Genomic DNA, 11578 nt, shown 5'->3' on the forward strand with positions numbered 1-11578 from the left:
AAACAAGCCAAAGTCACATGATATGCTAAGGAAGGAAGAGAGAAGAGAGTTGTCACTATCCGAAAATGACTTCCTCTGATCTGGTCTTCATTAATTTATTCATTCTCATTGTCTTATTCTCGTTGCTAGATCTATTTATGTAACTATTGTATACACTAAATCAATCTAAGGAAAAATGTTCCTCAAATATTTTTATCTCTCTCTTGGATTCCCTCACATATCTCTTTTAGGGTCCGACTGGTGACCATTCTGGAAACAACATGAACGAATAGGAAAGAAACGTAGAGGAATAAAATTGCAGGAATGAAAAGGAATGGTTGTTCCATCCCATATTTAACAATGAATAACTTTGTTCTTTATTTCTCTACAAAAAAAAGGAATGGTAGGGAATGAGAAGAAAAATTTATTCCTTGTGAATGGTGAATATTTTTAGGAATGTTAGGGAATGCATTATTCATTGTCGTTCCTTGGTCATCATTCATACCCTTAGTTCTTCACCAAAATCTCTCAAATAATTCTCATAAACTCTCTTTAATTCTCATAAATTTACATTATATAAAATTGAATTGCTACCAAAAACAATTTAACTTTTATGAATTGCGACTCAAAAAAATTTAGCATTTATGAAGTTTCAGAGAACTAAAATCAGAAAGAAAACCAATGTGATTAGATTAGAGTCCTTAAAGACACTTCATTCCTAATACACTTTTCATCCAAATCTATATTAAAAATATCCTTAATCCTCCAAACACTTCATAGGAGCACTCCAAGTCGTGTTCTGCACATGTTCCGACAAAGACAGATACTTTCTCCAATCATCAAGAACAATATTCAGATCATGAAGCTTCTTCTCTAATCCGATGCAACAATTTGCATGCATCGTGCAAACCAAGTTGATGTCTCTACTCGTTTGACAAAACCCACCAAAGTAAACGGTATCAAAGAATCTCATTTGAATCCCAATCTCAGTGATAAAAGGCTTGTGCTTGATTCTATTGAACACATCTTGGTCGTGTAACTCTGGATAGTCTAGACGAGATTTGTGCCAGAATTTGTAAAACTCAACGCTTCTATTGCTTGATCTCACGTATGTGAAGCCACCATTGACCCAATTGTTTGAATCGAAAGGATCTCCAAAGAATCTATCACATGCCATTTGAAAATCTCCATCTGGATATAGCCGGGGAAATGGATCTCGAAGCCACATTATATCTGCGTCCTATAAATTTACATAAACAAATCAAACCATTAAATCAAGTCCAGTTAAATAATTATTTACTGTCCTATGGATCCGAAACCTCCTACTCATAAAAATAAAAGATTACAGAGGAATAAAGAGTTAAAACCATAGATTAATACCGTGAATATGAAGTTAAAGCCCATCTCGAGAACTTGTGTAAGAAGCTCGATTCTGCGCCACATCATCTTGAGATAATCAGGAGTGTTGTAAACTTTCTCTCCGGAGAAATCAGTTTCTGAGGTTTCAATTTGGTAACAGTTAGTATGAAGTTGTGAGCATCGTTCAAACGCCTTGCGATCCAAGCAAACCACTACTACATGTTTCTGTTGGAACTCGTTTTTGACAAAGTGGTGTGGACCAATTTTCCGATGGGTTTTTCGACGGAGACGTCTGTCGGAAGAACCGGAACTTGGGCATGATGCAATCGTCACCGTGAACACTATGAGTTAGTGTATTTGGTTGTCAAAATCAGAGTTGTGTTGAATGAAAAATGGAGGTCCAAAGTGAGTGACTTGCAAAACTTATAAAGTTTTAAATTTGGTTAAATATAAAATATTTAGCAAATTAGATCACTTTGGATATATGGGTTGGAATTTGAATTTAAATTTGTTAATTGGACATTATGTCAATCAACTTATTTAGTTATTCTTATTCATGATAATTTGTATATTTATATATAAAATTATAAACCCAAGCAAAGTATAATAAAGGTTGTTGAATTGGTCAAAATCAAGACATTACTTTGCAAAGCTAACTTACAAGAATCTTGGAAATCAATGCCATTACTACAATTGATTCGTACGTTGGCTGACTCCTTAGATTGCATAACGTGCACTTCCTTTTGATTATAAAAGGAGAGCACTTGTGTAGAAAGTAACACACCCGAGACAATTATTTATTATTTTCTCATCTTTCTCTTTGATATTTTCCTTAAGTCTGAGAGTATACACAAAACTAGTTTCGCCAGGCTTCTGATAGAGTGACGCAAATCAGAAGATTTTTGCAGTTGTATCTTGGGACTCATTACGTTATCAAACCGTCGCACTACGGGACGTATTTTGAGTTAAGGAAAGAGATAATATCTCGCCTCTGCAGTTGTATCATCCTTTTCTTAATCTTTGGTATACTTTTATCAATTTTATTCTTTACAATATTCAGCTCTCCGTAATTTATATAATACGGTCCCATCAGTTTCAACAGTTGTTGTGTTCCTTGTACGATACGAAAACTCTCTAAGAAGAGATCGAACAAAGAGTTTGGTTCTGCCCAAGCTTGATTCAGTGTCGTTATAATCACTGTATTGTTCTTCGTCGTAGCATTCTCCAAAATCTCCTTGAAACTGATCTTTGGTTTAGCCTGAAGCAAACAACAAATTAGACCAAAAACTAAGGTTTCAAACCCTAAAGATCAGATGAAACAGAGTTTTGTATAAGAATTCACTGTTTCTTGAGAAATCTCTGATGAGTTGATATTTGGCAATGGTGAAGATGGAGAAGCGTAAAGAGAACTGAGATTGTTGACATTAAGTCGTTGCAGAGGATAAGCTGTTTTGTATAAAACAAGACATGAAGCAGTCAAACCAAGAAACAGAATCAAGATTCTTGTTACTTCCTTTTGTCCGATCATAAATACTGAATCAAGAAATTTACTGCGAGACCAAGAAGAAGAAGAAGAAGATGAAGAACTCATTGTTTAATTTTCTTTCTTCTTCTTGGTCTTCGGTTTTGTCAATTCTTATATAACGTACGAGCAAGCCAAAAAGTCATGATTGGCATTTCTGTAACAGCAATGCTCATTATTATTTTATTGTTTTGTTTATTAATTTTTACTTCTAGTTAAGATGGACTAATTCCAGAAAAAACAAATACAAGTGGTCGAATCGTGTATTGTATTTTATTGTGAATTATTATTGAGTTTTTTTTATATTGAGATTGATATATGAAAAATTCTTTACAATAGTTTTTCTGAATTTTTAAAAACAAATTTCTTATAAATAGTTCAAATTTGAAAATATATAATTTGAAACTATAAAAAAGTTCTTTTTGTTATTTATTTAAATAGTTATTTATATTTATATATCTATAAATCGATGGTTAGAAAAGTCTTTGATCTCTTTGATGAAATGTTTTTGGTCATTTTACTCGTCATAAGCTTTTTTTGTAACAAAAACTTAAAGTTTTCTATTAAGGAATTGCCCTTGATATAAATGTGATTCTCTCAAATACTAATTTTTAATTTTTTTTCAACAAAAGAGCTATAAAAAAAAGACTAAAAGAGGTTTCATCAAAGAGGCAAACAACCCTTCTGCCATTGCTTTATAAATATAAATAATTATTTAAATAAATAATAAAATTTGTTTATAGTTTTTAGAATTATATATTTTTAAATTAATTTTTTAGAATTTTCTTTTTTCAATTTTTCAAAATTTTAAAATTAGAAAATGTTTTTGAAACTATTGTTAAAATTTTTATTTTCAAATTTCTAATATTTTTTTTTTAAATCTTAATCTCACCCCCAAAATTTTACCCCTCAACTCTAAACTCTAAATATAGATTAGTTAATCATATGTATATAAATGTCTATTTACAATGTAGCCAAATCCTTTTTGGTCATTTTTCTTTTTGGGAGGTCTTTTGGTGAAAAAACTAAACAAATTATCCTTTCTTTTTTTGAAACACTTTTTTTTTTAAATACAAAAAAAATATCTTAAGAAATTTCTTTTCATATAAATACAAGTAGTACAATAATGCATATTTTTGGATTTTAGTTGTCGACTTTTAGTTTCTTGTTTCTAAATTTGTGGTTTTTGATTTTTATGTAGATTTTAGTTTTCAAATGCAATTCTTTTTTGGTATTTGGATTTTAATATATTATCTTAAAAATCTTTTTTGTGTTTAAAATTTATTAAACTACATTTTACAAAAAAAACATATTTTTAAACTGTATTTTAGAGAAAGTAATGACTTAAAAAATAAAAGAAAAAATCATTGACAAAAAAATATACATATATTTGATTTCATAGAAATACAAATGTTTCACACAATCACCAAAATAAGGGTTTTGTGTATAAGTTTGTATGAGCATTTTGCCACACTATAAAATAACATTTAGTTAATCCAATGGTTGAATTTTTTTTGTCGGCCAATGGTTGATGAAAAAAGTAGCGTTTGTAAGAAGAAAAATTGCCAACTTACAGACTTCTTTTTTTTTTCAAAAGAAAAACTTACAGAAATTTTGATAGAAAAACTTACATATTCTGATGTTTGGATTTCGTTCAAGAAAACTCTGATTTTTTTTTATTTTAGGCTGATAAACCAAATTTTTTTTTTATTTTAGGCTGATAAACCAAAACAAACTTCATCCAAAGTCTACAAACAATCAATACCTAACTTTTTTTTGGGCTCTGGTTATAAGTCATAACCAACGATCAACGAAAATGTTGATTTAATGTGTTCATGAAATTTTAATTTTTTTCCTAGATTTTTGTCGCCAGAAAGCTCATAAAGTCGGCTTGATTATTATAATAACTAAATAATATAGAAGACTATACAATACTTTGACCAAAATCTGTAGACTGATTGTCCAGTAGAGTGTAAACGCGTGGGTGTTTTGTATTAGTATAAGTAATATTGTTTAAAAAAATGTGTGTGGTTGTCAACTTGTCATGGTAGGACCTTTCCACACGTTTATTTACTTTTTTTCTTTTAACTTGTCATGATATAAACTTTTGTAAACTATTTATGTGTCTATAGTAGAGCTGGGTTCGCGGGTCGACCCACCCCGCTCCGCATGATCCGCTAACCCGCGGATCGACTCTATTTTTTAAATTCAAAATTTCGATCCGCAAAACTCGCAAAAGAAAAATTGTAACCCCGCACCCGCCCCGCTAAGATTGCGGGTAATCCGCGGGGCCCGCGGATAATATTAAATTTAATAAATAATTATTTTTATTATAAATTAATTACTTTTTATGATAAAAAATATACATTTATAATTTAAATTATATAATTTTCATTAATTTATATATATTTTTACATATTTTTATTTTTATTTATTTTAAAAAAATTAGAAAAAATAATATTTTATTTTATTTTGCGGATCAGCGGGTACCCGCGACTCAAATTTGGTTGACCCGCACCCGCCCCGCGGCGGGTCAAACGGGCCGGGACCCACGGGTAATGACCCAAATTCCCAGTTCTAGTCTATAGCCATGTTCTAAAATCGGCTAGCGTCACTCTTCCGTCTCCATTTATACCAAATCGATTTAAAAAATCGGATATCTGATTTTTTCCGCCTAAACCGTCTAAATGACCGTCAAATCGCCTAGACTGCCGCCTAATCTATTTTTTTTTATTTGATCTAAAATTTTATAAATGTCATTTATATTCATAATTTTGATGAAAATTATACTATATTAAGTTTATATATTCTATTTGTGTGTTTTATACAATCTTAAACATGAAAATGTATTAATGTTATACACAATTAAAGATTAACATGTTTTATAACATAGTAAACAATCTAAAAATTCCGCCCGCATAATTTCCGATTAATCCCTGATTTTCTCTTTAGGCGCTAGGCCCAACCCGACCACCCGACTAGCACCTAGCGCGTTCTCGAACAGGAGTTTATAGCGAAACAAATGTTTTTATGATAGTAATAACTTATATTACAATACTAAAAGTTGGATATACTTAACAGAGAATTAAAAAAAATTAACCAATGAGAATGCACGACTCCTTTCAAATCTGCCTTGTCATTTGTCACTGAATCGGGCTAAGTGTATTGGGCTGTAATGTATTTCATGTGGCCAATTCACAGACAAAGTCATCTCTAAGCCCAAACAAAATATCAGACCAAACTCGCTAATTGACTTCTTCTAAGTTCACTTCGTCGTCGTCTTCCCAAAAACTAAAAACCTTATCGTCTTTGTGTCTCACCGTTACTTTGTAGTTAAGTCCATCCAGGTCCTTCAATCAATTTTCTTCTTCGTCATTCCTTTAATCCTCATTGATTTGATCGTTCTAACTTCCTATGTCCCTCCTATATAAATACCTCTTCTGACTCTTTCCTTCATGCTCATTCAAGGAAATCCATAAAACAAACTCATGCAATGGCAACTCAATCGGCAAAATATCTCCCCAGAGATTATGATCCGGTGTGTTTTCTCTGATCATCAAACATCCACCGTAAACGCAGCTGCTTCTCACTAGCTGACTGCTCGAATCATCGTATGTATTCCGTTACTCCGCCTTGTGCGTACAGCTCATGAGCTGGTTCAGTTCAATTTTTCATGAACATGATCTCTATTTTTTAGGCTCATTTAATAAATGAGTTTAATGATCGACCTTAAACTAGATCACGAGTTATATGAACGATCTTTAATGAACATGAGCTAACTCATGACATTGGTCGTTTTATACTTTATATGTATATATATATGGATGACTTCTATTTTTTTTATGTAAAAAAAATAATTCTATACTAATCATATTTATCTTATAAAATTAAAATATAAAAACAAAAAGTAATAAATATATACTAAAATGTAAAAGAATATAGATATAAATCCTCATATCATATATCTTTAGAACTAAAATATAAAACTAAATATTCCTAAGACTTTCATGCGGAATACATATCTTTACGATTTGAATAGATAAAGAGTTTGAATATGAATCATCACAAGACTTTTATGTAAAATATATTTTTGGATCACTGATTTAGCTTTGATTTAATATATTATTAGGTTTTGGTTTTATTCAGTATTTAAATATTAACACTTTGTACTTTTAAATTTAAAATTATATTATAAAAAAAATCCATTTCTATTTTTTAATTATTATTTTTAATTATTATTTTTTATGTCTGATCTCTCATTTAACTCATGATCTAGATATCTGAGTTCAAGTTTGTATACTGAAGCTTATATAATAAATGAGCTGAGCTGAGCTAGCTTATGAAAGACCAGAGCTCACCATGAGCTGAGCTGAGTTGACTAAGTTAACTCATTTTGACACCCCTAATTAATTTATTCAAAATACTTACATAGTTATATCTGAGTCACATTTCAAGTGCATTAATTTTACTGTCGATGATTTGATAATTTATGAATCCTGAATTATATAAAATAAATTTTCAGTAAAATTAAATGGTTATTATTGTTTTTTATATATATATATCTATTTTATTTTTAAAATCCACAATTAGATTTTAGACCAACAAAAGGAAAAATTCATTATTTGATTTTTCATATAAGTTCCCAGTATATGTGAACATTTAAGAATAGAAAGTGTTTATGAAATATAATCTTAATATAAATATGTAAATAAATATAACGAATTTTAAATTTTAAATTTGAATATATTATTATTTATAATTTTCATCTTTTCTTCAGTGTCATGATTATTGCTTATTTTATATAAAACTTTAGAAAATATTTTATGAAATTTTCGAACTTTTTAATTTTTTAAAAGAGAAAACCTAATTTTTGTTAACCAAAACCATTTAATCCCATCATTAGTAAACCTCTGGAGAACTGATGTGCTTTTTCTTCGAACTATGAAAAAAATTTCTCACAGAGTCAATATGATGAGTTTGTGAATTTCTTGTTGTCAAAAAAAAAAAAATCTCACGGTCATGTTTGTGAGTTATTTCCACAAAACAATTTTATTCAATCATGAATACATAATAGTTGATAAATGATAATATAATATTACATTCAGCTGATATATTATTCCCAACTTATAAATTAAATTAATTTGATATATAAAGATATATTACTGTGCCTTCAAGCAACCATCATAAGCATTCGTCGACTTTCCATACGCATTACTGCATTCAATTAGTGGCTTATTTCCATCGAACGTAGTAATATCAATTCTATCTAGAACGATATCTTTGCAAGATGTGACATCGCTGCAATCTATCTTTATAATTTCATCTTTTTGTGACGTTCCATGTATATTTGTGAATATCACGTTGCTTATCGCCACTGCTGATGATTCCTATTAAGTAAAAGATACATAAAAATAATAAATAAATAAAAATAACCTAAGTTCTACTTAGAAGTTTTATATTTTACAAAAAGAAAATAATTTACCTCTACGTGGATATGTCCCTTGTCTATATAGTGTTGATCGATTATAATTGGATTTTGGGTTTCAGTGAGCGTGATATCCTTGAAAACTATATTCCTTGCATATCCTTTTCCATTCTAAAAATTAAAATTAAATACAAATAAGTAAAATAAATCTGTTGACAAAAAAAAAAATAAAACAAATCGTACCATTATTATAAAACTTCATTTAATTCTTATATAGACAAATATAAGTAAATATTTATTACCGGCCATGTCTTAATTCTCGCTCCATTGGTCGTCTCATTGAAAGTACAGTTAGTCACTTGGACGTTCTCAACTATAGATTCTTCTCCATCTCTTCCTAAACTTCCCACACTAATATAAACATAAAGAACAAAATTTGTTATAAAATCTAAAAGTTAAGATATATTTGATGGCATTAACAAAATCACATACAAGTTGGAAAAAAAAAACTAATCAAAGATATACCTTATTCCATGTCCAGGACCACATTGCATCCTTGTGATGTTGATATTTATACTTCCACTGTTTAAAGCTACACAATCATCTCCTGCAATGTTTTAACATATTGAAATACGAATAACCATATTATACCATTTGAAATTGGAAATTTAGTGATTCCAAAAAGGAGAGATATCTAACTACGTACCAGTTCCAACTATAGTGTCATATATTTCTACATCAGTTGATGTTGAAATATCAATTCCATCGGTGTTAGGACTATCACCAGGCGCAATAATTTTTATCTGCGTGATTTTCACTTGTCTGCAATCGCGGATTGAGATATGATTTCTCGGGCTATCGAATGAGGTTATTCCATTTATTTCAAGATTATTGCATCCTTTAAAATGCAATTGCTACAATAAAAAAAATAAAACCTTTCGCTATGAGCTTTTTGTAGCAGAGTTTGAAGTCAATTTAATAGAGAAATTATATGTACTCACAGTAGGGCGTTTAGAAGCTGGCATATTGGCCTGGATTTAATGAATATGAGAAAAAAACATTAGACCCACATTTTCTGATTATAAATTCAGCTAAACAAATTTAATTTCTTTTAATATATAAAAAAATATTTCACCTCCCAGAAAGATGAACCACGTCCATTGATTGTTCCTGAACCAAGGACCGTTAGGCCGATGATTTTATGAAAACTGACCCATTCGTATGACTTCAAGTCTGACCATGCTGCTTTGTTAAGAGGGGCGACAATCTTTCCGTCCAACTGTAAAGTTGATCACAAATACATTCTAATCAACACATAATTTTTTTCAATAAATAAGTTTTTAAATGGATCTTAAAAATATTAGTCTTTCAGTGTTACCTGAACTTGTACAGATGGAGAGTTACAAGGACCTTGAAACACTAGAGGTTGTAGTAAAAAGGTATTATCTGAAGGAATAAGGAGTGTTTTATTACTCCCACCACTACTGCACATAGCTTTCCATGCTTCTACAAAAGCCTTTTTCCAAAAAAAAAATTTATTACGAATTAGTAGATAAATAACTAAATGTTTGTAACACAATTATGATCTAGTTGTCGGAACAAACAACAATAGAAAATAAATACTACATCATTTTTTAAAAGATCCGTATTTTAGGATTTTCACACTTATTAAAAAAATATATCAAATTTTAGTTACCAATATATTGTTTTCCATAATCAATAATTTACCACAAGTTTTCACCAATAGAATTTTAATAAATACAATTATGTTTTTTGAAGTTTACAATTTACATTTAATTTATGTATTGAAAATATGAAAAATGTATTTTTTTGAAACAATTTTTTTTTTTAAAACAGGAATCTTTTAGAAACGGAGTGAATAGTAAACATATGACTAGGTTATTTTTTCTCGGTGACTACACAAAGTTTGAATACAAGAAAACCCTTATACAAAAACATGGCGCCAATCATGGCTGGGGAATCGCCAATCCTTTAGCACTTTCATTTAATGAATAGAATTGTTATTCAAAATTATTTCTACTGCAAGAAAATTATATCAAAATTTCAGTGTCATCACTTTTGTTTTTTAAAAATAAACATAATCTAAACTTTATAGGCTCATAGGTTCTGTTTTTTTTTTTGCTGGAAATTTGATTATAGCTTCTCTTGATAGAGCTCAAACTAAAGAGTCGCGTTATAATAATTCTTCTTAAAAAACTAAATAATAACTAAATAATATTATACCTTTGAATCATCGGTTGTACCATCGGTTGAATCAAAAAAAAAAAACTAAATAATATTTTAATGGAAAAATCGAGATTACGTTTCGCAGTATTATACCTTTGAATCATCGGTTGTACCATCTCCCTCGGCGCCAAATTTAAGGACATCATAGATTTGACCATTTACAAATCCAAAATTGACTAACGTCAACACGAACACAACACGTACTATGATTTCCTACAATATCCAAAAGCAAGGTAAGATTGAAATAAACATATTAAGTCAAAGAGAAACAAAATACATATATATTATATAAAGAGAAACTATATTTAACATTATATGTACCATTCTGTGACGAAGATACGATGATTTCATTAACAAAAGAAAACGATTTTTTTGCTAAAAGAACAAACAAAAAAGATGGTGGTCAGATGATCGAATGTAAGGTATTGTGTCTGTATCTGTTTATGACACATTTATATACTTACAATCATATATTTTGTTCTGAAATTCGCAGATTTTATACCTAAAATACACTCAACAAGTTTATACATATAGGGGACACATGTACTTATCCAACTAGATGTATATCCAGTTAGATTATTAGATTTAGACAAAAATCTTAATTCTAAGATTTAAGAAATAAATACTATAGAAACAATCAAGAATATAAGTTGCAACAGAGATGAAAATACATACAGAAAAAAAATAAAATGCACTGAAAAATTCTAAAGTAGAATTAGATTTGGGTGTATATTATAATCAGATTGTTTTAACCTTATGATCTATACTATTATTTGCGAAATAATTTTTCGCAACGAAGTTTTCACGTTAAAAGTTAGACCGGTTAATGTCATTGTTACCTTTAATAATATTTTATATATTTTTATTATATAATTAAAATGAATTAATATAAATAATATCATTTAAAAAAACAAATAAGATAATTATTGTGTTGTTATCTTAATGAATTTATAAATATATCTTATATAACTAAAAACGAATTTTAAAATGATAATATCATATTTAAAAAATAAGATAATTATTTATATTGTGTTGTTATCTTGAAA

The 11578-nt window shown here is 29.2% G+C and overlaps 2 protein-coding genes across 3 annotated transcripts; both read right to left on the reverse strand.

The window, feature by feature from the left end:
- Positions 1-637: 637 nt before the first annotated feature.
- On the reverse strand, positions 638-2929 carry LOC106301371 (uncharacterized protein At4g15970-like). The gene is made up of 4 exons (XM_013737752.1): positions 2681-2929; positions 2432-2596; positions 1360-1560; positions 638-1219 (listed from the first exon to the last, which is right to left on the reverse strand). Exons 1-4 carry the CDS (start codon positions 2927-2929, stop codon positions 737-739), a joined length of 1098 nt encoding a protein of 365 aa, XP_013593206.1. The 3' UTR covers positions 638-736.
- Positions 2930-7944: 5015 nt separating this feature from the next.
- Positions 7945-10935, reverse strand: LOC106305026 (probable polygalacturonase At3g15720). 2 transcript variants are annotated; one of them, XM_013741405.1, is made up of 10 exons: positions 10854-10935; positions 10626-10745; positions 9664-9801; positions 9421-9564; positions 9287-9316; positions 8992-9199; positions 8811-8892; positions 8588-8696; positions 8343-8456; positions 7946-8247 (listed from the first exon to the last, which is right to left on the reverse strand). In XM_013741405.1, the coding sequence occupies exons 1-10, from the start codon at positions 10881-10883 to the stop codon at positions 8020-8022; spliced, it is 1203 nt and encodes a 400-aa protein (XP_013596859.1). In that variant the 5' UTR covers positions 10884-10935; the 3' UTR covers positions 7946-8019. The 2 variants fall into 2 exon arrangements, with proteins under 2 accessions (XP_013596860.1, XP_013596859.1); XM_013741406.1 differs by lacking the exons at positions 10626-10745; positions 10854-10935 and adding an exon at positions 10530-10547 and having other exon boundaries at positions 7945-8247.
- Between the last annotated feature and the right edge of the window lie 643 nt (positions 10936-11578).

The sequence above is a fragment of the Brassica oleracea genome, chromosome C7 (genome assembly GCF_000695525.1).
Source record: "Brassica oleracea var. oleracea cultivar TO1000 chromosome C7, BOL, whole genome shotgun sequence".
Taxonomy (NCBI): Eukaryota; Viridiplantae; Streptophyta; class Magnoliopsida; order Brassicales; family Brassicaceae; genus Brassica; species Brassica oleracea.